The 27,056-nt window shown below is 37.1% G+C and overlaps 1 protein-coding gene across 1 annotated transcript in view; it reads right to left on the reverse strand.

The window, feature by feature from the left end:
* The window catches only part of sno (Protein strawberry notch), an 88,769-nt gene that overhangs the window by 18,217 nt on the left and 43,496 nt on the right, over positions 1 to 27,056 (reverse strand). Inside the window, exons 15-22 of the mRNA XM_081768179.1 lie at positions 26,510 to 26,716; positions 21,752 to 22,032; positions 20,406 to 20,508; positions 20,035 to 20,199; positions 11,949 to 12,061; positions 10,360 to 10,531; positions 6,439 to 6,547; positions 3,863 to 3,978 (exon numbers count right to left, since the gene is read on the reverse strand). Of these exons, the coding sequence (XP_081624305.1) occupies positions 3,863 to 3,978; positions 6,439 to 6,547; positions 10,360 to 10,531; positions 11,949 to 12,061; positions 20,035 to 20,199; positions 20,406 to 20,508; positions 21,752 to 22,032; positions 26,510 to 26,716 (1,266 nt within the window). The remainder of the gene's footprint in view (positions 1 to 3,862; positions 3,979 to 6,438; positions 6,548 to 10,359; positions 10,532 to 11,948; positions 12,062 to 20,034; positions 20,200 to 20,405; positions 20,509 to 21,751; positions 22,033 to 26,509; positions 26,717 to 27,056) is intronic.

A 27,056-nucleotide genomic window follows, 5' to 3' on the forward strand; every position in this document is an offset into this window, starting at 1 on the left:
CCGAGAAATCCCACGCACACGGTGTTTGTCCACCACGAAGTTCACTTGGCGGGGGTTGGGATCGAACCCGGGATCCCAAGCACCAGAGGTGAACGCTCTACCACTGAGCCACCGCGGCCCCTGCAGGGAAATATAGTGTCATTCTTTCTATGTTAGGGTCGGAGCAACCTGACTGCCCCTCATCCTAATTCTTCAACAGTATTTGTCATTCAGAAAGCATGTATTTGTAGCAAAATACATCAAGGTTTTTTTTTTTTTCACCTTATACCTAAAGAAGTTCAATGTAGCTTCTGTTGGTGATGCGGCCACATTTCATCATTCCATCTCAAGTCTCACTTGCTCTACAACGCCTTCAGACGTACGTGGACGACCTGAAGATTTATCTTACTGAACACCCAGTTTCAATACGCCAGTGACAAATAGTAGGCCTACTGGGAGGATCTTTGCCATACTTTGTACGAAAATTACGTTGTACAGTTGTCGAAGATTTGGATTCTTCAAACCAAAACACGCAGCTAGCACGCTCGGAACCAGTAAAGGCAGTGATCTTTGCTGCAACTGCCGCTAACGCTTGCACTGGCTTGCTTCTGAACTAGTGTACTACGTGAGTCAAAACTTGATGTATTTTGCTACAAAATGACACCAAAACCATGTTTGTAAGATAAATGAATAGATCAATATGAGTTTTCAAAGTCGTAAAGTCCTTTTGGATACACCCTGTATGTACACTCATGTCCAAAATTATTGTCGCATGTCTACAAATATGTTTTTGTAGGAATATAATTTGATAACGAGTTCGCCCGGTATTTCTTATAATGTTACTATGTGTATAATCAGCAAAGACATGTATGTGGCAAATTTCATGTCAAAAGAGCAGTAAATAAAAACAATAAAACGAAAATAAAACGTCCGTTTAGCAACATTTTGTTTTACTCATTCTAATTTTCGTATTTGTAATTATTTTCCTATGAAATTTACCACACATATACATTTCCCGATTATACACATAGTAACAGTATTAAAAGTGCCCTGCAAAATCATTATCAAATTATATTCTTACAAGAAGACAGTTACAGATATGCGACAATCATTTTGGACATGAGTGTACATTAACAACAAATTATTATTATTATTATTATTATTATTATTATTATTATTCTGCCTTTCGGCAGGTCCTAGGACTAATGACGATTTTTTTTTGCAGTTTTTAGATTTAGGCCTGGAAATGTTTCTTTCACGTTTCTCGATCTTCAGCTTCTTTTTAACTCCCAATATTTTCTCCTATCTTTCAAATCATCGATTAGCTGTTCTTCTTCCTATTCCTCGCTTCTCTTCCATCTTTCCTTCTATGGCGGTGTGAAGAAGACAATTTCTTCGCAAGATGCGTCCAATCCAATTGGCTTTTCTACGAAGGATGGTGGTTTGAAGTGTCCTCTTCTCTCCTATCCTTTCTAAAACATCTTCGTTTGTTGCTCTCTCTCTGTCCATTTTATCTTCTCCATCTTCCTTCAACACCACATTTCGAAGCGCTCTAAATATTTCTTCTCTAACTTCCGTATGTCCAAGTCTCTGAACCATACAGTCCAACGCTCCATATATAGCACTTGACCAACTTCTTAAATCCAATATTGAACCTGCTAGTTAAGTGCTCGTTTCTTGTTGAATGATTCTTTAGCTATGGCAATTCTTGACCTGATCTGTTTGGTGCAGTAAGCGTCTCTCGTCAAAATACTTCCCAGATACTTGAAATTATCGACCTCTTCAACTTCTCTTTGTTCCACTCTGATTTGTACAGGTGTGTTTCCACGGGATATTCTCATGACTTTCGACTTTCGATGTTAATTTCCATTCTATACAGTTTTCCAGTGTCAACTATTTTGTCGATCATCTCCTGTAGTCCTCCTTCAGTTTTAGCTATTATAACAGTATCATCTGCATACCTGATCTTGTTAATGATCTGCCCTCCAATCCTGAAATCTCCAATTCCCATTAATGCTTCCTCCATTAAAAATTCACTGTAAATGTTGAATAATTGGGGCGACAAACTACATTCTTGTCTGACTCCTCTTCCAATTTCTACACTATTGTTTCTCCTTCATTCAAGCGCAACTTCACTCGTTATCCTATGTACAAGTTTCGAATGAGTCGTCGATCTCTCCAGTTGAATCTGATCTTTTTAAGTATTTTCAGAAGTTTCGTCCAACTAACTCGGTCGAAAGCTTTCCGCCAGTCGATGAAGCACAAACACAACTCTTCCTTTACATCAAGAATTCTTTCTGATATAATTCTCATCAATCCAATAGCATCTCTGATGCCTTTTCCTTTACGGAATCCAAATTGATCTTCTAACCTCTCATCTATCTTACTTTCCAGCCGCCAATTCAGTATAAGTGCAATGATCTTTCCAGTGTGGGAAATCAGGCTAATGGTTCTATGATCGTTGTACTTCTTTGCTTGCTTTTTCTTGGGCAATGCAATCATTGTAACATCAAGAAAATCCTTTGGCCATTCTCCACTCAGGTAGATCTTGTTAATAATTGAAGTCAGTACTTTCAATGCATTGTCTTCTAATCCCTTGAGCAAATCTACTGGTATGTCGTCGTCTCCAGTGGCCTTTCTCCTTCATATGTCTTTGATTGCTTGTACTACTTCACATTTCAATATATTGGGTTCTTTTTCATCATCATCCACCTCATCCTCTGCTTCGATCGCAATATCTTTGGGGTGGTTCTTCTGATCATATAGATCTTTTATGTATTCCTCCCAAATTTTAAGGATTCCCTGATGGTCAGTGACCACATGACGTTGTTGATCTTCGATTCCAAACGTTCGTATACTTTTGTTAGATTTACCTCCTAATTCTTGTGCTTTCTGGTACATCAGATCATATCTGCCGCGCAGCTGAAGTTCCATTATTTCTTCACATATTTGGTTTATGTACTTTTCTTTGGCTTTGTCCGTTTCTCTTTCTCAATTCATTATTCAGCCTTCTGTATTCATTGATGTCCATGTTTTTTGCTCTTCTGTGTCCTCCATCATCTTAAGCATCGCTTCAGTTATCCATGGCTTTCTCGGTGCTCTTTCCATTCTGCCAATGTTATTGTGAAGTGTGTCAAGTAGAATCTGTTTAACTTTTCGCCAACTATTCTCTATATTGTCAAACGTATCTCCCATTGCATAGAATTTTTCTTCAATCTCTTCTTTCACATCATCGTCGATATTTCTTAGTCGCTCTAAGTTCCATTTCCGATTTCTCCTCCCATTTTTCTTGATCGACTTCAACCAGGTTTGCACTTCCATCACCAGGAGATTGTGATCTGAATCAATGTCCGATCCTGGCAGTGTCTTCACGTCTCGTACGCTATTCCTGAAACGTTGCTTCACAAGAATGTAATCGATTTGGTAGAGTTTCTTATCTCCTGGATTTTTCTACGTGTACAGCTTGATTTTTCTTTTCTTAAGCCACGTGTTCATCACCAGCAGATCATGTTGCCTACAGAAATCGATAAGCATTTGACCTCGTTCGTTTCTTCTACCTAGTCCAAATAGTCCCACTACCTTATTCGCAGCTCCTTCTCCTACTACGTTGTTGAAGTCTCTCATTACTATGGTTCTTCCTTCCTGATGCAATATGTCACTAATTGATCATACATTACTTCTACTTCATTATCATGTATAACAGGTTATACAATTAAAAAAAATGTAAGAAATAAAAGCTCCATCAAGCAATCTACGTTAACAACAGTTTGCCTGTTGTAGCCTTACAAAATTAGAGGTGGTGTGGAGGGCACTGTAAGTAACGTCGCGTAATTTTATACATACATACATACATACTTGTCCAAAAGATCTCAGATAGACCTACCTAAAATTCCCATATCGAAGCGCCCTGTTTTCTTCGCCTGCGTTACAATGGCATTCAAGGTATCTGTAAAATACTGGAACAGCCTATTCTGGAGATCAACTGGCATACCCAGTATCCTAGAATACAAACAAACAGTATCAGATCGTTTTATTAAAGAAATACAAACCAATATACAAGAGACCATAACCAGGACTATATATTTGTACGTCTCCAATATAATCTAATATAATGTATTGGAAAAGTATGTGAAATCTCTATAGACATATTTCTAATATTAAAATTATGGCGAAGTTTTCCAATTTCATCTCGTTACTACATGGAATAAAAAAGTCAAGTGCAATATCACTACTTCCAATGTTAACTGTAACATTTTATTATTACTGTAATTATTATATTACTGATTTGTATTCCAAATATCACGGATACGGATGCAATTCAAATATTAGAATGTAGAAAAATAAAGGGAGTTCTACCCCTGGATCTGATAATATTTCGTACTACGTAATTAAATCCCGTGGTAACGATATAGCACAAAATTTATTGAATATTCTTAATATTTCATTAAGAACCGGAGTACTCCCTTCAAAATGTGAACAAATATATAGGGATTTTGATTTCTGGGCTCTCGGCATCTTATGGCCATTTAGCCCGTCACGTTTAAGGGATGACGTCCCTCGGCGAGCACACTATCCGGGGAAAGGGAAGGAAAAAAGGATTGGGGAAGGAAGGAAGCGGCCTGGAACCTATAAGTTAGGTTCCACCCGGCATTTGTCTGGTGTGAATGATGAAAACCTCATTCAAGGTGGATGGCCTGAAAAAGCTGTTACGCTTTTTTCGACCGAGTGCTCCCACCGGGAATCGAACCCGGGATCGCTCGCACCAAAGACGAGAGCGTTTTAGAAATCAGCTGAACGTGACATTAGATATTATAAATTTAGTGACTGTGTTTTCTAAAAATTTTGAATTAATTATACATGAACATTTATATTTTAGTGTAAAAAATATTTTAACTGAAGCACAACATGGATTCTACGAGGGCAGATTGATTGTAAGTAATCTTATTCATTTTACTGACTTCACATACGTTGCATTAAAAAGCAATTTACAGGTTGATGCTATATTATATATATGTGTCAAAGGCTTTCGAATTCATTGAACATACATTACTTTTAGTAAGTTATCAAATATCGGATTATCATTAGCATACATTAGATGGTTTGGAAGCTATTTGTCAACTAGAACTTTTAAACAAAAACTGGCAATGTATCATGTACTGAAGATCAAGTAGGGAAGGGAGTACCTCAAGGGTCTCCGTTAGGATCTCTTCTTTTCTCCTTATTTATAAACAATTTACCCGAAAAAATCAAATATTAAAAAAAAAAAATATTACTGTACGCAGATGACATAAAACCATTTAGAATAACACACAAAGAGTAAAAAAAAGAAAGAAAAAAATAGTGATTGACTGGACCTGGACCTCCGGCATACCGTGCCGCCACCCAGTTCGCTTCCCAGAACAGTCATTCACTCACTCACTCTCGAGGTCAGTGCTCTCATTTCGGATTACGTGGGTTGTACCACAGCCCCTTGCTTTGATTGGACAATCCTGTGCCCATACACCGAGCATCTTATAACGATTGTGATTTTATATACTAATGAAAGAAGGAAACAGATTTCTTGAAATCTTTTACTTTATTTTTTAAATTTTTTAAAAACTTTCTTTTGTGCAGAATTGACTGATGAAATCACATTAGAAATTAATCGATTAGAATTCTTAGGGAACATATAAAAGTTACTGATTATACATGTAATATACGTTATACTAACTTAAATAAACGAAAGTTGGTCCAATGGCTACAAATGGACCGCTTGGATCCCAAGTGGCTTAAATCCAATATTATAAATATATATACAATGGATTAATACCTTCTATAGACTGATAAGTTTTCAAAATTATTTTTGTAAACGTTATATTATAAAACCGTAAACTATATATTTATGATTTTGTTGCCAACGTAACAAATATGAACTGTTCATGAGATGTTGAACTTCAAATTTCACTGCTGGAAAATTTCAGAATTAGATTTCAGGGCTTTCGGCATCTGTGGCCATGTTAGCCCTTCACGTATTGAGGGATGACGTCCATCGGCGATCACACTATCTGAGGAAAGGGAAAGAAGGAAGCGGCCTGGGACCTGTTTGTTAGGTACCATCGTGGCATTTGCCTGGTGTGAATGAGGAAAACCTCAATTCAGGATGGCTGGCCTGTAAAAGCTCTTACACTTTTCCGAACGACTGTTTCGACTGAGAATCGAACCCGGGACCGCTTGCACCACGGTGGAAAGCTCTAGGGACTACACTACGTGGGTGGAAAACTTCAATTTGAATTAGGCCATTTGGCATCCAAATGATTCAAATGTGAACACACTGAATTTTCAATATTTTCAATATTATATATCTTGACTGAAACTTAAGGGAAGATAAACAGGAGGAACTACAAACAAGGTGAAAAGAAAGTTTCAAATCATAAGCCACTTTCGTAGATAGCTATCATAAGAATAGAAATTTATGTTTACCTGTTTAGGAATTTACTCATATTATTATAGTCCTTATCTAGCATTAGGACACCGGGCATATTCTCACTATTAATTATAAGGCCAACTCCAACTAGCGCGTCTGCAACATCTGAAATACAATGGCAACATATTGCATCAGAAATAGCCGAAACTACAACAATACAACTTCACATTCTACCCACGTAAGTTTGATTAAATAAATTACTATTAAATTCATATGAACAGAAAAACGAATATTTAAATTAATAGAATGGTTAGTACACTATATCCTTTGTATGTACGTATATGTAATTTCTTCAACACTTCGGATGAAAATCAACTTTGGTCACCAAGACACAATGCATTTCTTTAGGAATTTTTGGGGAGAGAAATGAACAATGAAGTTTTTAAAACTGAACTTGAAAAATTGTGTAATCCTGATTAGTGCTATTTTACAATTATTCACTTATGGAGAATAATCAGGTAACTTTCTTGCATCCTCAGTGCGCATAATGATGATATGGTTGTTGACCTTCACAATTCTAAATGACATATTGATTTCAGCATTTTCAAACAGATCCAATTTTTTCTTAAGGTCTAGAAGTAAAAGACAATTTACTACTGGAAAACTTAGTCAGTTCGAAATCAGGTATTTTTAATATATAATTATTCAACTGTCCATTGAAGTGGAATATGCTAGAACGAAACATCACTCAGGAAATATCTGAAAACTTTTTGTGAAACATTAGTAGTAGAGAAGTACCAAAGTAGAGAAGTATCAATCCTCTCAATGAAATAGTTTTATCAATGCGAAAATTGTACTGGCTAACATACTGTGTTTTAGTAGATTCGTACTACAAATCCGGTTTATTTATATAATTACCGTTTATATTGCTTTCCTCAGTTACTGGACGTATGCAGATACATACGAGAAGTGGCTATAAAGTTTGGAAGCTAACGTATAAAATTAAGTTTGGAAGCGAACTAGTATTACTCCAAATGAGTACTACGAAAATAATGTATCGCTTTTCTTAGTTATAGTGTTTCATTTGTGGCAGATAGACCTGCGATTTGTACTCTTCAATATCATATAATACGAAGTGGAGCACACAATTTTACTTTTCAGTTTCCATTAAAATCTCGGAAATATGAAGAGCAGTCAAAAAGTTAGTGGAATTTTATTGTGGCTCTATTATCACAACATATACAAATTTACTTAATCGCCTTCAAAGCAGGTACCTTACTCCACCGTTCCTGTCATTGCTGAAAACACCGACGAAAGTAATCTTTTGGTTATTTTCCGGAGTTCAGTCGTCGCGCTGGATTTGATGTCTTCTACGGTGACGAAACCGGTATCAGTGGTTTTCCTTAAAGCACTGACACCGTACACTGATTTTAAAGCTATCAAAGTAAGTGTCTGAAACAGATTTCCTCAATTTGCAAATGAACTTTATGTTTGTGCATTGTCTGAACTGCGACACTGCACCAACTGATCACCACATACTCCTCTGTTTAGCTATATTACTCATAAACTGACTGTTATGATCTATTCACACTTGGCATATTCATAACTAGGCAACTTAAGGACTGCACTGTACAAGATTCACTGTGATTGCATCACAAATGCCAAAACTAGAACAATTAATTCCGGAAACTGGAACAACTAGAACAATTAATTCCGGGAAATAGAACAACTAGAACAATTAATTCTGGGAAATAGAACAACTAGAACTATTAATTCCGGGAAGTAGAACAACTAGAACAATTAATTCCGGGAACTATAGCACGGCCAACAAGAGATGGTCTCTAACGTTTCTTACCACATGCGGTGGGACATTGCAGCCCCTACTTTGATACCAGTGTAACCAACCACGATCACTCTGTCTTATACCATTAATTAAATTGTCACTACAGTTGCACCGAAAAAAACCTTGACACGCGAGTAGTGGCAATGTCACTGCGAGCTGTCAGAGACGTTCTCTTACTGGACGGACTATAGAACAACTAGAACTATTAATTCCGGGAACTACAACAACTAGAACTATTAATTCCGGGAACTAGAACTAGAACAATTAATTCCGAGAACTTTTTGTCTGCCCCTCGTATATTTCACGTGCTAACACTGACAATACCTTTAAAACAAGTGAGTTTCGTTTCACAGTGTGAACCTACGGTAGACTTCCAAACTATGAAAATTCAATACTCAAACCTGAAGTAGTACATTTGTAACTACTGCTTGCAATATAGGAATAAGTTCAAAAATAGAACCTGTTCCTCGGACCATGAATTCCTATCAAAAAGTCATTACTCGCCATCTCTTATTGTTTCTGCTCTATGGGGATTTACATTAAAACTGGAAGTGGTAATTGATGTCTTATTACAAGGTTCCTACTGATCTGGAGAAATCTACTTCCCTGACCTTTGACAGGAAATTCCCTGACATTCATGACAGGTGTCGGATGACGTTGACACATAAATAAGAATAAATAACGGCAAATATTTATATACGAGAACATTTATTCCATACAGACAAATAATCAATTTGCTCATACGTACATTCCACTTACCATCCATAAAAATCTGAGCAATTCCATACTGTGATCATTAATGGATGGTTAAGCTAAAATTGGTGAACAATTAATGTTAGAAAAAATATATTTTATAGAATTTCCCTGACTTTCCTTGATCTCCAGTTTTTCCCCCCTGAGTTTCCCTGACTTGCACCATTTTCTCTGATCAGTAGGAACCCTGTATTACTTCTGATTGCAATGAAAAGAATAAAATCATATGAAACGTATTCTTGGTACTCAATCCATATGAAAACTCTGCTTGTCGCTATTTCCTTTTATCAATTATGCGAGCAGTGTTGTAATCGAATAAACAGATTTTCTTTCGGTTTCAACAGACAGATAAAAGTCAATACATAAAACTCATTATTGGGACATAAATCCATCAAAATCCTTTTTTTGACATCTCTTACCGATTTTGGTCTATGGAAATATCTATTGAAACTGGAAGCACTACTAAATTCCAACCTCTTCCGGTTTTGGAAGTGTGCTGCTGATGGTGATAATATGTACTCTTGAACTGAATTGATTACTGACATCTGCTTGTCGCTATCTACTACCGCTTTAGTTCTATGGTTATCAACGTTAAACCCGGAAACGGACGATATCTACCACTTCCGATTCGATAACATTGATATCATGAAAGCATAAATAGTTTGTATACTCTCACGAAAAGAAAGAAAGAAAAAAAAAAATCGGCCGGATTTTTGATCTGCAACAATTGCAACTGTACGGGCAAAATTTCAAACGTTTGCTCAAAATCTTCGATTTAGTTGGAAGTGGGATACTCGATACTTTGATGGCTTCAGCGATGGATTTCTGGGAACTTCGCGTCAAAATGCACAAATACTCTCAATATTTAAACGGTTACTGGTGAACGGCCAGATAACTTTTATTTATAGATGCAACTTCATTAAAATCGAGGTGCCACACGAACCGTGTAGCGAATCTTCCGCACATTTTCTTTGCAAACTACGCAGCACACTAGTAATTGACTAACTGGCGAGAAAATCGAAGTCACAAAATTCCCCTCCTGTCTTTGTTGGTAAGCATTTTCCATCATCTATAGTGGTGAATTGTGTTAACTACATGCCATTTGAGAGACACTGAAAAGTTTTGAGCTTATCTGTCTATTGACACCATTTTAACTACCTGAGCTACGAAGGTTTCTAAGAGGAAAGTTCATTTGTAATAAAACTATTTTGATTGCGATCAACCTTCAATGAGCTGCCATCACCCCAATATTGTTTTCACTGTATTCCTTTGTTTCTACCACAAGAAAACCAAAATCCACGGAAATACTGATACAGACTACATATAGATTACATGAGACAACGTGCTTACGATACATCGCCGTATACTATAGAGTACGTACCTTTAAAGAAGTCCCCTTTATAGTCTTTCGGAGCTGGTACAAGAGGTGCATCGTAACCCATAATCGTCTTCATAGTAGCTTCCAAAGCTGATCGACCATACTTGTTGTCTATATTGAACCTAGATAAATCTCGAGATTCTGTTGCTCTTCTGTCGCCGTGAGTTAATGCACCCTATATAATTAACGAATATGCATGGTGAAAATATGCCCCTAACACAACACACTGTGGACTATTTTGTAAGCACTCATCCTAAATCAACTTCTAAAACTAACTGTTAAACTAGCATTTACAACTATATTTTATGAAATAATAGTTATTAATAATAATAAAAAAAGAAGTTCAATTAACAACTCCTCCAATTCAAGACTTGTCGATGTTTTTGAAGTTTAAATAAACTTGATATTTTTTGCCGTATATAATCATGGAACTATACTACTTCGAAAATGTTATAGCAAAGGAATTCCAATCTGTTATAAAATGTAAGGTATAAATATGGAATTTCACTGTTAATAGAAAAGTAATGAATATTAAATTATATAAAACTCAATACATGGAAGTCCGTCGAGATCGTAATAATGCAAATTATGGATGCGTTAAAATATTAAACAACACTTTCGGTGAAGTAGATACTTTCAAATATCTAGGATCAATACTAACAGATCAAAACCACATTCACGAAGAAATTAAAAGTTGACTGAAAGCAGGAAATGCGTGTTATTATTCAGTTCAAAAGCATTTGTCGTTGCGAATTCTGTCGTGGATAAAACGATACTATGCCTGTTGTTGTGTATGGTTGCAAAACATGGTTGCTTACTCTGAAGGAAGAACGCAGACTGAAGGTATTTGAGAACAAGATCCTAAGACGAATATTTGGACCCAAGAGAAACGAGAATGGTGAATGGCGGAAACTTCATAACGAGGAACTGTGTAATTTATATCGTTTACCGAACATTGTTAGGGTCATCAGATCTGAGGCTTAGGTGGGCAGGTCTTGTAGCCAGAATGGAAGAAACTGGGAACGCTTTGTAAGTTTTAACTGGAAATCCAATCGAAAAACGACCATTAGGAAGACCTAGGCGCAATTGGGAGGACAATATTAAGATGGATCTCGCAGAAATAGAAATACGAAGTAAAAACTGGATGCAGTTGGCTAAGGATAGAAGTCAATGGAGAGCTTTTGTGAAGACGATATTGAACTTCTGTTCCATAGGCCATAAAGTTAATTAGTTATATTAAATAAATGTGGACAAACAGTCTTTACTGCTTCTTTTCTATTACTATGTATTGGAATTTTATAGCAAAAGGCAAAAGCTACTGAAATATTTTTTCGTGAAGTCTACAGAGATGATAAGATGCAACTGTCTAATACATTTTACGTGAAAGAGAAACTGAAACCATATACACGTATTGCACGTACGATACTAAAACAAGGAGCACAAATTTGTTCACTGATTTGGAGTTGACTGTTGCTTTCAGCACCATGCTATGTGAGAGAGAAAGGGCCAAGGATTTGGGAATGTTTACAATCAGTTGAGAACTATCAATAACTGTACGAACTAATAGGCAAAAGTAGAACATGAACACTTACCAAACTCTCAAGACGCTTCGCGACGATGGACGCAAACCTCCTTTCTCCAGCTAAATCTGAGATCAAAAATTGATATTCAGGAGCGTTCACCTGATTACTTCGGTGGGTTCTACCTGTAAGGATAAAAATTTTAAATATTATAGAAGGATGTCCACGTTAAAAATAACTGTACATTTCTCGATACGCATGGACAACCCAATGCCTAAATTCTTTAACATTTACGGTTATTTAGATTTTGTTTTTTACAATACTTTTGTCAGAGTATTTGTTTGTTTGTTGAAGTCAAATCCTTCTACTTAAATTTTACTCACTTCCGTATTAACTAGAGCTATGAAATTGTATATAGATACGTAAACCCAAAGACAATACACATAATTTGGCACTAGCTTATCGTTTTATTGTAAAATCAATCAAAAGTTATTACAAAAATATTAAGATTGCACATATGTGTAGGAATATCAGTAAATTACCCATCACTTTAATAGATGGCAGAGCTGGTTCGAACTTCATGTGGTGCCTTTAATCGAAAAGTTACGTTTTTTCACCCGTTTAAAACAAACGTTCGAGTGCACTGTAGTTGGATAATATGGGGGCGGGTAAATACACATATATCTTTTATATATTTTGCATAAACTTTGAATGAACTGTTGTTGAGTTTTGTAAAATACAGGGTGTATTAAAAAGGACTTTAAAACTTTGAAAACTCAGATTGATTTATTTATTTAGGTTACAGACATCGTTTTGTAGCAAAATATATCGTTTATATATACGAGGGTCGGCTGATAAGTTCTCGGCCCGACCCCCTTCCGAATGTACTACCCTGATGTAATTGATGTCATGTGAAATGTTGATCTTTTATATGTTTAAGTACCAAATTTCACGATTCTACCATGAACCGTTTTTATTTTACAGGTAATTGAATGAACCATGGCGGAGCCAGATGTCAAATTCACCAAAGAGGGGTTGCGAGGTGTAATGTAGTACTTCCTGCAACAGAAGTCGCCCAAGGAAATCCATGGTTGCATGCTAGGCACATTGGGTGGACAGTGCCCTTCATACTCCACTGTGAAGAAATGGTGTGCGAACTTCAAGCGTGGTGAATTTTCAACAGAAGATGGTGACAGGTGTGGCAGGCCAGTGTCAGTGTCAACTTCGGAAAAAGTGGACCAGATTCATGACCTGATTTTGAGCAACAGACAGATTTCGCTTCAGGAGATACCTGACAAAGTGCACATATCCAAAGAACGTGTTGGGTCAATAATCCATGATCAGTTGGACACGCGCAAGCTTTCTGCGAAATGGATTCCGAAATGTTTGAACGCGGATCTGAAACGCGAACGTGTGAGATCGTCGTAGGTGATTTTACGGCATTTTGCGAACTCCAAGGACGATTTTTTGAATCGGCTTGTTACCCAGGATGAAACGTGGTTGCATTACTTTGATCCGGAAACCAAACAGTAGTCATGCAAGTGACACCATTCAGGATCTCCAAGGGCCAAAAAATTCAAAGCACAAAAGTCCGCAGGGAAGGTGCTTGCCTCAATATTCTGGGATAAGGATGGTGTTTTGCTCTCAGACTACTTTCCAAAGGGCCAAACCATAACTGCAGTATTACTGCAGTCTGCTGGCTAAGGTAAAGGACGCTATTAGAGAAAAGCGCCGGGGAAAGTTGACACGAGGTGTTTTGTTCTTGCAGGACAACGCTCCCGTCCCCAAGGCTGGCAGAACAATGGATTTTCTGGATTTGAGGGACCTAGGGTTTCGGTGCATTGACCACCCACCTTACTCGCCACATTTTGCCCCTTCTGATTATTATCTGTGTCCAAAACTCAAAACAGCACTGAAAGGACAGAAATTTCACAGTGATGAAGAGGTGATAATAGCTGCGGAACAGTTTTTTGCAGACCTTGAGGTTTTTTTTTTAAGGGGTTGGAGAAGTTGCAGCATCGAAGGGCGAAGTGTGTTGACCTTCGAGGAGACTATGTTGAATAGCCTCACACTTTCATGCCTGCAGCTCAAGTCCAAGTCCTTCTAAGTCGGGCCGATATAACCTTATACCTAACTTGCTCTACGTCTTTAGACGTACGGGTCTTACCGAACATCAAGTTTCAATAAAACACTTATGCCACTGATAAAAAGTAGGCCTACTGGGAGGATCTTTACCATACTTTGTACAAAAATTACGTTGCACGGTTGTCACACACTTGGATTCTTCAAACCAAAACACACAGTTAGCACGTTCGGGACCAGTAACAGTTCAGTCCAATTAGACCAAAAAAGGGCAAAACCCGGACATTCCAAGGAACAAGCCGAAACCTTTTTCTAAAATGATCATGATACTTTATTCAGTAACTTAGAGAAAATCCCAAAAAATCCTGCGTCGGGTTTTGTCATTATGGCCGCCATATTGGATAGCCTATTTCCAATTCCAAAAGTTTTAGTAGAGACCTAGTATTCACTTCAACCGACTATAATACAGGTTGTAAACACAGGAGAGATATGAACCATACCTCTGTATGAAAATTGAGGAAATTTACATTTTCTCGAAAGGGAAAAAGGGAAATTCTACAAAATTTCTCAGAGCAGAAGTGAAAAATTGAGTTTTGGGATTTTTATTTTTTCAACATTGTAGGGAGAAGAAATATAAAATATGTACAAAATTACTGGCTACACCCAAATATTAATATCTTTTAAAAGCTGGGATTTTGAAGATTCATATAATGTCTTAAATTCCCTCTTGATCCATATTGTAAGATTTTCACACCTCTGCATCCACAAGTTTTGAGTGAAGTTATCAGTGGGTAGGTATTTGCCGATATTTCAATAACCTCTACAAACCTAAATATTGGCTTCTTTGGGGAAAGGAAGAACGGGAAATTTCCTATAATTTGAGGGAAATTTATATACTATGTGATCAAAAGTATCCGGACACCTGGCTGAAAATGACTTACAAGTTCGTGGCGCCCTCCATCGGTACTGCTGGAATTCAATATGGTGTTGGCCCACCCTTAGCCTTGATGACAGCTTTCACTCTCGCAGGCATACTTTCAATCAGGTGCTGGAAGGTTTCTTCGGAAATGGCAGCCCATTCTTCACGAAGTGCTGAACTGAAGAGAGGTATCGATGTAGGTCGCTGAAGCCTGGCACGAAGTCGGCGCCCAAAGGTGTTATATAGAATTCAAGTCAGGACTCTGTGCAGGCCAGTCCATTACAGGGATGTTATGGTCGTGTAACCACTCCGCCACAGGCCGTGCAGTATGAACAGGTGCTCGATCGTGTTGAAAGATGCAACCGACATCCACGAATTGCTCTTCAACAGTGGGAAGCAAGAAGGTGCTTAAAACATCAATGTAGGCCTGCGCTGTGAGAGTGCCACGCAAAACAAGGGGGCAAGCCCCCTCCAAGAAAAACACGACTACATCATACCACCACCTCCAAATTTTAATGTTGGGGACTACACATGCCGTCAGATGACGTTCACCGAGCATTCGCCATACCCACACCCTGCCATCAAATCGCCACATTGTGTACCGTGATTCGTCATTCCACACAATGTTTTTCCACTGTTCAATCGTCCCATGTTTACGCTCCTTACGCCAAGCGAGGCGTCGTTTAGCATTTACCTGCGTGATGTGTGGCTTATGTGCAGCCGCTCGACCATGAAATCCAAGATTTTACACCTCACGCCTAACTGTCATAGTACTTGGAGTGGATCCTGATGCAGTTTGGGATTCCTGTGTGATGGTCTGGATAGATGTCTGCCTATTACACTTTACGACCCTCTTCAACTGTCAGCGGTCTCTGTCAGTCAACAGACGAGGTCGGTCTGTAAGCTTTTGTGCTGTACGTGTCCTTCACGTTTCCACTTCACTATCACATCAGACACAGTAGACCTAGGGATGTTTAAGAGTGACACCCAATCACCTTACCACGTTTGAAGTCCGTGAGTTCCGCTGAGCGCCCCATTCTACTTTCTTACGATGTCTAATGACTACTAAGGTCGCTGATAATGAATACCTGGCAGTAGGTTGCAGCACAATGCACCTAATATGAAAAACGTAGGTTTTTTGGGGGTGTCCGGATACTTTTGATCACATAGTGTATATATAATAATCCTTCATGTAGGAATAATTGGAAGAAATTAACGTGTATCAGCAAGATTGGGTTAGTTGTTCTTTAGTCAGAAAGTCAATCCAATTCCCACGTTGGCACTTTTTCTAGTAGTTGTAATATTGATTAATTTTTAAAGAGAGCATGCTTATCCATCCCACTTAGTCATCATCATCCCATGGATAGGAATGGCAAACCACCATGGATTTACCTTGCCCTAGAACCTTCTGGTCAAAGACCTACATTCAGGCAGAACTCTACACCATCATCATCATTAATTCAGATAGTGATCCTGTAAACTAGAATCTATTTTACTAAAACAAGAATTCCCGAAATTTGTAAAACAAAGCTACTTCATAGTTAGGTGAAGTAAGAAGTTTTGGTGTGGAACTCGGAGTGACCTGACAATTGAACAGGCTTTGATGAGAGCTACGAAAAGTAGTGGAAGCCTCACCTGGGGACGAGAAATTTTGCTTCAACTATTACTACATAGGTTCACTCCATGCCTGCATATTCAAGAATAGTGAAAGCTGTGAGAAATCCACTGATGTTATCTCCCTCCTCCGAACAACATGCTGACTTGCAGGAGTCTTGTCAAACTCGTGCCGCCGAAGATGTCTGTTTCATCAACTGGCTACGAGAACATACACCATTCGAGGGATCATCCCAACTTACATCAATATCTACTGATTTACTAGCTGATGAAAATGTAAACTGTGATAAAACATTAGAAGTTAGACTTGCTGTGATGAAGAAGATTGAGGGAAAGTAATTAAGTGAAATTCATCTGAAACGCAAGTCAAGAGTGAAGTCTTTGGGCAGCTTAATAAGATCAGTAACCATGCGTAATGACGCAATCTGTGTAAACCCAAACTAGCTTCTGCACAGCATGGTGCGCACAGTTAGCTCTGAAGAACAGTTGTCTGAGGTCTTCAAACATGAACTATTTGCGTATCCTCCCTCCTTATTTGATGAAGGTCTAATAAGGAAAGATACAAAATCACCGACATTATCCGTTTTGTCCTGACCTTTGACCCAGAAAACAACAAGTAGTGCCGCAAAACAGTGTGTATCCTACATAGTTGATGGTGGGCATCTCTTGCATCGTGTTGTATGGCAGTGTCTAATCACGCTCAAAGAAATGTCAGCACTATACTGCATACGTTGTTACACATTACGGAAAAACTTTCGTTTTTTAATGGAAATATCGAAGGTACAAGGACAAAAGATGAGGAGCATCTGATACGTGCAGGAAAGGCTTGCCACGTAGACGTAGAATTACAAGATAATATTACTGTTACTGTAGGGCAGACTGAATTTCTCCTAAATCACAGGAACAAAATGAGATTCAGCCATCTTTGCAGAAGCATCTCCAGAAATTAGAATGCAAGGTACTCCAGGCCAAGGCAGATGTTGATATGCTGATTGCAACCACGGGTATTATAGAGGCCAAGAAAGGCCTTTAGAGTTATTTTGATTGGTGAAAACAAAGATGTATTAGTTCTTCTAGTTGCCCTTGCTCCACCAGACACATGAAAATGATGATGCCAGGAACGAAGACTTACCCAGACAACATTCACAATATTGGAACTATTCAAGATGATATAGGTGATATGAAGCACTTTCTTCTAATTGTACACGGCTTCACAGAATGCGATTCAGTTTCATCAAGTTATTGAAAAGGCAAATTCTCTGCTTACAAAAAGTTAGAGTAATAAGGAACCTAGAGAGAAACTAAGTATTTTCAATAATTCTTGAGTGTCAGCTGAAGCTGTGGCTTAAGCTGATGAATCTTTCTTTCTGTCATTGTATGGGTCAAAAGATATCGGAAACTTGGACATTTTATGTCACTAACTGTATGAGAAGACAATTGCCAAACAGCCTATACATTTGCAGTTTAACTTAGCTATACTTCCTCCTACAAGAGGCGCCGCTCGTAAGCATTCATCCAGGTCTCTTTTATCAAGTGCTGCAAACGGCGTGGTGTTAACATGGACTCTTTATGCTTTGATTTGAAGATAGTCAATAGTATCTACATCCCATATCAATTTCGAAGTCTGCTGCTCCTGAAGACTTACTGTATCTTATCTTGTTCCTGCACTGACGACTGTGAAAAAAGTCCTGGGTGCCGGAGAGGTATGTTAAAATGCTCAATCATGCGTATATACTGTACATGGCATGAACGTCCCTATAGGAACATAGATGATGAAGTGGATGGAGATTTGCTAGTTCCCGAAAACGATATCGAAGAAGAGACATTCCAAGATGCCAAACATCCTCGTCTGGAATAGATTCAAGTAAACGTAAGTTACTTTCAAATCAAAATTATCTAAATTTGAAACCTTTACATAATAAAGAATTACTTTTTAGGCCTTTTCCTAGCTCAAACATTACGAATTTTTCATACGTTACTAAGTATGACTTTTTTCAATTCTGTATATATATATATATATATATATATATATATATATATATATGTCCAATTCCTCCGACTAATCTAGCTTGCTAAGTAGTTTTTTTTTCTTTCAAAAGTCCTCAATTTTTTTCTTTTTTCTTCTTTTTCTTTTCCCAAAAACAGTCAACATCGGGATTTGTAAGAGATATTGAAGCCTTTTCAAACGCTTATCCACTGATAATTTCACTCAAAACTTGTGGATGCACAGGTAAAAACTTTACAATATTTGGACAAGAGGAAATTTAACGCATTACGTGAATCTAAGTTTAAAATCCCAGCTTTAGAAGGCGTTAATATTGTGTATTTTTAACGTTTTACTAAGAAAGGTTTAGCCAACAATTTGCACATATTTTGTTTCTTCTCCCTACTATTTATATATTGTAATAAGGAACAAAAAACAAACTTTTTCACTTCTGTTCTGAGAAATTTTGTAGTATTTCCCTTTTTTCCTTTCGAGAATTTCCTCAATTTTTACAGAATAAGAACTAATTAAGTATCTTTTCAACAAGGTATGGCTTATATCTCTGCTGTGTTTACAACCTGTATTATAGTCAGCTAAAGTGAATGCTATGGTTTTCATGAAAACTTTTGGCGTTGGAAATAGGCTATTCAATATGGCGGCCATAGTGACGAAACCCGACGCGGGATTTTTTGGGACTTTCTCTGAGTTACCGAATTGAGTATCATGGTCATTTTAGAAAAGGTTTCGTCTTGTTTTTTTGAATGTCGTGGTACAAACCTAATTGCACTGTACTGTACTATCTTTGCTGCAACTGCCGCTAGCACTTGCGGTGGCTTGTTTTTCAAGTAGTGTACTACTTGATGTATTTTGCTACGCACTAAGTGACACGAAAACCATGTCTTTAAGTTAAATAAATAAATCAATCAATATGAGTTTTCAACGTTATAAAATCCTTTTTGAGAAAATAGGACTGTATTTTTAGAAAATATGTACGCTCACTTGCTGAAACCATGTAGTATTTTTAAGTTAAGAACTTAGGAGTAAAGAATTAATTCCAGGTTATTGACTCAAGACTAAGAAGTAAAAGCAACCATTAAAAACTTACAACGGTCTTTCCAGACTCTAAAAAGTATATAGCGGGGTAAAATGTAGACATGGGACTAAAACTAAAACCAATGAGTGCAATTTAATGTTTCTATCATCGACCATCATCACTAATATGCACAGAAAATTTACCTCTCAACCTTAGGAAGAGCGCTTAATGCAAGTCTTGGTTTTATTTCTTTCTTTTACCTAAAAAAAAGAATGAAAAAGTATTTTCTCCTTTTTGGTGTATTTTATAAAACATTATTTTTCCAAGTTTTTGAAATGGTTATTAACATATAGAAAAATGATTAATAAAAACAAATTCTTCGATTAGTTAATAATAGGCGCAAAAAAAAAAAAAAAAAAAAAAAAAAAGCCATAACTACATCATCAACTGCGGTGTGAACAATGAACCATTTACAATTAATGCTTTCACTGTAGTCCGTAAATACTAATGTAAAAACTGCACGTACCAAACTGCTGAATAGCTCTATCAGCACTCCATGGCAATTCCAATGTTATATGTACTCTCCGTCGTTGATTCCGTGCTCGCCTATCACTCTGTAATGATATTCCGCTACTCGCAGCTTCCGATATGATAGCCACATCCTTTTCTCCATCCATAAACCGTTGCTTTTCTGGAACACAACCAGCCAAATTCAATCACTCAAGGACGAAAATATATTTTATGGAACATTCAACAAACAATTACATAACAAACAATGGAAATACAAATTGTTTATTACATTTTCATAATTTCGGGTTATCTTTACGATAAAATTATTAAAGAGTTATAATGTAAGACATCTTCGAACAATGCGTCTAGAGAAATATTTCAACTCACCAGTCAGATTAAGTGTTTCCAAAGGCACATCTGCTTCTGATCGGGACTCATATTGTATCTGGCCATCCTCTGTTTGAATTACACGTCCTTTTCGTCCAGTCATCTAAGTAAAAGAAAACGTAACTGTTAACACTGATATCCAGTACTTGATTCCCTTTACATTTATACCCACACACGAATTTCTGACGCTATTACATTTGAAGGTAATAATTATTAATATTTATTATTCTATTTCATGAACCTTCAAGCTTTGTTTCTAACTTTTAAATAAGCAGCACCTTACTTCATATACTGTCTCACAGCAAGAAATACTAGTTGTTCTACTAACATACGTTCAAACAATACTTAACTTTCTAGTATAAGATACGCATATATTAAAAGACTACCCTTTCTTGAAAAGAACTGCACAGCGACAGAAACAAACTTTAATGAAAATTTTAAATCACCGAATACCGCCTCCGCAATCACTGATATCCACCCGGATAAGAGCTTACCACAAATTTTCAAGTTTTCGAAATTACCGCATAAGGACAGGAATGGCGAAAAAAGCCTTTGGGAGAAAGAAAAGACTATTTTGTAGGGCCTTCAATAAATAGTTGAGAAAAAAAAAAACATAAAATGCTTCGTGTGGAGTATTGTGCTGTATGGGTCAGAAATATGACCATTACACGAAAGTGATGAAAAACCACTGGAAGCTTTCGAAATGTGCGTGTAGAGAAGAGTGGAGAGAATTAGCTGGGTCGAGCAAAAAACGAATGAAAGGGTGTTAGAAATGTGGTGGAGAAAACACTTTTAGATATTATTACGAAGAGGAAGAGAAACTCGTTGGGACATTGAGTACGATGGAACTGTATCTTGAGGAACTTGCTAGAGGGTATGGTAGCAGGAAAGAGAAGGAGAGGACAAAGAAGATTACAATTAATGCACAATATCAAAACAGAGAAATCGTACGTGAAGACGAAGAGGTTAAGCGGAAGACCGTGAAGCATGGAAGCTTCTCAGCTGCAGCAAATGACCTGCCAATAATGGCCGACTACCTATGATGATGATTAGTTTTAAAATCAGACGTTCAATATCTTAAGGTTCCTTGCCAATCCATTTTCCCTGTTCCCTTGCGATTACTATTAAACTATAAGTAAATACAACAGAAATAATTTACTACTGGATGTCACAGTACATATTTAATATCTGAAAGACAGAGAACACCTTATATTCTTGTAGAGAATTGGTAACATGAATGCTTTTCTCGGCCTATTTTCAATGAAGTGTCTTTTCAATCATTACCTTTCTACAAGGATGTAAGCTGTCTTTTGTCTCAAACACAATAGGAATCAACTTATTCATACCTCGGCTACATTTTCTGGTCCTCCCAGCTCATCGATTAGCTGGTCCAAGGTGTTCGGAGGTAACTTCTCCCCCAGCCGCTCAATTTGAGCCATAAGATCCTCTTTCATCTTGCATGCTCTTTCAATCGCATCCTTCGGAGGAGGGGGTACAGCTGCTTCGCCATTCTTCTTGCCTTTTCGAGACGTTTTCCGGGCCAGTAGTTCATTGATTTTGTCTTTTGTAGAGCTTCCTTTCGTCGTTTTATGCTTCTTTCCTTTCTTTTTTCTCCCAACCCAAGGATCTGGAAGGAATAATGCAATTTATATATATGATCTTTATTAAATGAACTAATTTTAAAGATATTCATTTTATTTTATGCATTGGACTTAAAAGAAGTGCATTTTTTTCATTTCTGCATTTTCTTTCTTTTAACATTATAATGCATTCTTTATTTACGTTTGACAACTTCACCCGTGAGAAGTATTCTGATAACATATTCTCACATCCTTTTTTATACATCATGATAATACTCCAGCCAATGAGAGTACCTGTGCAGACGAAATGAATAAAAATTCGTATGTTGTGAGGAGTTTGAGACTTCATTTTACGTCTGGGTTCTAGACCTGTGGGTGGGGCTTCTTGAGAGGAGTTGAAATGGTGATACATTAATCAACATGGGCACGAAATAGTGAGACTTGCAATCTTCGTGCTTAAGTATCTGTGGAGTAATCGGACTTTCGAAGCCAAATAACATTAAATATGTAGCTTTTATAACGTGTCATCAAACTGAATTGCGGATGCATTGGATTCATTGATCCTTTCGTCTATTGTGAGCATAGTCCGCCTATTATAGGTTTCTTTTTATATTATGTTCTTTCAAGCGAACGTATCTTGCTGAAATTGCTACTTAATCCATAACTTCTAATATAGTGGTTTATTACGGTTGGAACAAAACTTGGTTTCGTTTGAATCGCATCACAATTTGCGGGAAAACAGAATTTATGCACAGATAGCTTTGCATGCATTCAAGTTGACATTAGCGAAAGCTGTCAATGCACAGGTGCTGAACGTATTCCAAGTTTGATTCCCGATCTTGGTTATCACGTTTGTTTCTTTTGCCATCCGCAGTAATCATTATATATATTGGATTAAATCTACCTAGGTACATACAAGAAACTGACACCTTCACATCTTTGAATATGTATACTCATGTCCAAAATTATTGTCGCATGTCTATAAATATGATGTTGTAGGAATATAATTTGATAACGAATTCGCCCGGCATTTCTTATAATGTTAGTATATGTATAATCGGCAAAGACATGTATGTGGTAAATTTCATGTCAAAAGAGCAGTAAGTAAGAACAATAACACGAAAATAAAACTTTCTTGTCCATTTAGCAACATTTTGTTTTACTCATTCTAATTTTCATATTTATAATTCTTTTCCTATGAAATTTACCACAAAAATATATTTCCCGATTATACGCATAGTATCAGTATTAATGTACCCTGCAAAATCATTATCAAATTATATTCTTACAAGAACACAGTTATAGATATGTGACAATCATTTTGGACATGAGTGTACAAATGGTACCACGCTTATAGAGTTAAACACAAAACAGCTGTCATGTTTTGATGTAGTTTGATTGGTTGTTGGGATTGAAATTTATAAGTTCTTTCAGTAAAGAGGTAAAGTGAGACGTGGATTAGTTTAATGTGCGATGCGAAACCTTAACTCCCACAAGGAATTGAACCCAGCTCTCTCGCGCTATGCAAATACGCTAACCATATAGACGCGAGGGATGCATGTTTTCATGTAAAAGCAATTACTGATTAAGTACTTAATTTATTTTTAAAATATACGCTTATTTCGATATATGTTTCAATATTTGTGAATTCTTCAAAATATACTACAGAACCTACTAAGAATTCCATTAAGACGTAAAAGATTTATATTATTCCATTAAGATTTGCGTATTATGCTCATACTCAACAAACAATTGACACAGATTATTTGCCAAAACTTTTTTTTTCTCTCCATTCATGGCTTAACTTTGATGTGGATCACATACTTCTCATTCTTAACTAGATTCAGCGAAGAAAAAGGAGCTGATTGTTCTTGGGAAAGTATAAAGAGTAATTCGAAGCACTTTCATATCATAATTACAAAGAGAATTAAGGCCAATTGAAGTATAAAAGTTACATAAGATTGCAAAGAAAATCAACAAAGGAATACTAAACACACAGAAGTAATGAGATTCCAGACCGAGAGAAAAGATCCTTGATTATTCATTTTCGCAGGAAGTACACACTGCATTTACTTAACGTTAAACCTTAAATAACGTTCAACAGGTATGTTCCATGTATTTTTCTGTTCTAATTGGTAATTACAGAGGTTTTTAACGGTGAAAATTTAAGTAAGTTCAAATCCCAAATCTGCTGGTCCATAACTCGGCATCCAAAGGTCTTCACAGGAAATTATTTCACGTGCGTATTAAGCAAGTTAATGTCTATTTCCTTGCCACGTTTCATCCAGATTGCGTCAAGTTCTGAAGATCGCGTACTATACAGTGCGCTTGAAAAAGAACTCCCTAGTTTGAATGTGTACTAGAATCTGTACAAAGTGACATACACTATTCTAGTTTGTCGTGTTTAATTCATCAACTCTCCCAAGTTTGGGTCCCCTGCAGTTGGCAGGTCTGCTTGACCTTGAGACGGCACCAGTGATGTTTTTTTCTGTTTCCTCAGTTCAGTCCAGGCAGGCGTGCAATGCAGAGCAACTCAGCAACAATGTGTACTCCGCAACAGAAACCGCAGTGTGTTATTTGGCTTGTGAAAACTGAATCAGTTATAACAGCGCAACGTAACTTTAGACGTCAGTATGGTGGTGAACCACCTACAGCAAAAACTATATTGGTCATGGGCTAAATCCGTCATTGGCTAGTCTTTCAAGGAAACCGGTAGTGTTTTAAAAGCAAAATCACCCGGTAGACCGAGAACTTCTGAAGATGATGTTGAACAGATCCGTATTTCTACCAACATTAAACAAAACTTGAAGGAATTCTCTTTCATGATATGTACTCATTGATGTAAGTTTTCATTCATTTCCCAATTAAATTTATACTTAAAACTAGGGAATTCTTTTTCAAACACCCTGTATATATCTATAACGTATTTACTCAAATATAAGCACCTCATTTTTGTTTTTTTCCTAATTTCATTTTTTTCAAAATACAAGGCTAAAATTCTAGAGGATGCTTATAATCGCATAATGCGTTTTCAGACGAGTTGTTGAGTAGATTTTGAGGTTAACGTCCCTTTCAGCAGCAAGGCTATATGAGACGGGACCCACTGATTAAAGTGGAATCCGAACCACGGGCTCCCGACGGGAATCGAATCCGAGTCTCCCACGCCAAAGGCGCGTATGCTAACCGCTTAGCCACGAAGGAGCTCGCGTTTTCAGACGATTGGCAGTTCGTGAACCACATAACATTTAATTACCTTTACATAAAATAATTACTTTTCCATATAATTCTACAAGAAAGTGATTCACGAATAAATATGTGAGATTATTTTATCATATGTTTCGCTAAAAGTCTAGCCTGCTGATAAAGAAAACCCAAGCAGCTTTTCAAAATATTTAGAAACTATTAAGTACTTGCTTATTTCACGAAACATGGAGGTTAGTAAAGCCAATTTTAATAGATATTCCATACGTAGCTATTGTCTTATACAGTTTCAACACTAACGCCTATCTTCAGTAGGTCGGAGTTACTTGAACTAAAAACTAACTCTACGGCGTATGGAACCCGGAGGTTCAATACAGCGTTCATGAAAGCTCTCCACTGACTTCTGTCGGCCAACTGAATCTAGTTTCTACATTGTATTCCTATTTCTGCGAGACCCACCTTAACATTGTCCTCTCATCTGGGCTTAGGTCCTCCTAATGGTCGTTTTCCGATTGGATTTTCAATTTTAAAAGCGTTCCTACTTTCTTCCATTCTGGATACATGGCCTGTTCACCTGAGCCTTCTAGACTTGATGACTCGAACAATGTTTGGTAAACGATATAAATTACGCAGTTCTTCGTTATGAAGTTTCCACCATTCCCGATTGCTGTTCGTCTCTGGAGTTTATTCTGAAACACTTTCACTCTGCGCTCTTTCCTCAGAGTAAGCGAATATGTTTTACAACCATACCACACAACAGGCATGATTATAGTTTTATATATTTTAAGCTTCAAATTCCTCTCGACAGAATTCGCGACGACAAAAGATCTATAATATGTTTATGATTTGTAATTAACTGTAGATTCAGAACTGGAGGAAGGTGAGAGCAATAATCTTTGAAACATATTCCTTTTAGTCTTCAAAGTTTCTAAAGTAGAGAATAGCATTCTAATAACAATACTCACCCCATTTCATTTTTAATGTACCCAACTACAGTAAAAATATTGTCAAGGTAAGGAGCTTCCAAACCCTTTCCTTCTTCTTACAACTGGAGGCAGAGCTAAAATCTTACATATATATAGTAGCGCACATGGGTTTGAATATTCATTATTATTTGACCACTTTCTGTCAAAACACATGGAGTTCGGCTAATAAATCAGACCAAGAGAAATTAATTATTTATATAAACAATGAGGTGGTAGAAGAAAGAAAGAAAGGAAAGAAAAAAAGAAGTAAAGTCTGAAGTCAAAACAAAACAGGCTTGAGATGCTATAACTGAAGTTAAAAGTGAATTTTTTCAATGATTCATAATAATTTATTTACCAGCATCAGAATCACTTTCGTCGTAGAAAGGATTAAAATCGTCGCTGGCATTGCTGTCAGCTTCCGAAGCCTCTTCCGACTCGGACGACTCAGATCCTGAAAGTCGGAACTCGGATCCAGAACTGTTGTTCCGTGACGCATCAGTGTCATCATCATCTGAGGAAGACATTTTCACCCTTTTGTACGCTTTCTGCGCAGCACGACGAACTGAAAGAAGAAAACAAAAATCAAAACATCATTAAAAATACTCCAGATTCATTTTCCGCTGTCGATGTATCTTTGTCTTTTCCACAACACGTTTGCAATATTGCTTGAAAATCACTCACTGATAATTTAATCGACAACAGTTAGTTACCAGCATCAACTGTTGTGTAGTTGTTAATTCTGTTGGAGAAATTGGATTAGCAAATACAGTATTATTAATAGCTTCCATGGTATTTTAAAACAATAATAAAGAGACATCAATGAAAGAGTTTTATTCTACTACTTCGTGTAAATGAAGGAAATTAAATACTGCATCCATAATTACTGTTGATAGTACCATAAT

Source organism: Thermobia domestica, chromosome 8 (genome assembly GCF_964235325.1).
Source record: "Thermobia domestica chromosome 8, izTheDome1.hap1.1, whole genome shotgun sequence".
Lineage (NCBI taxonomy): Eukaryota > Metazoa > Arthropoda > Insecta > Zygentoma > Lepismatidae > Thermobia > Thermobia domestica.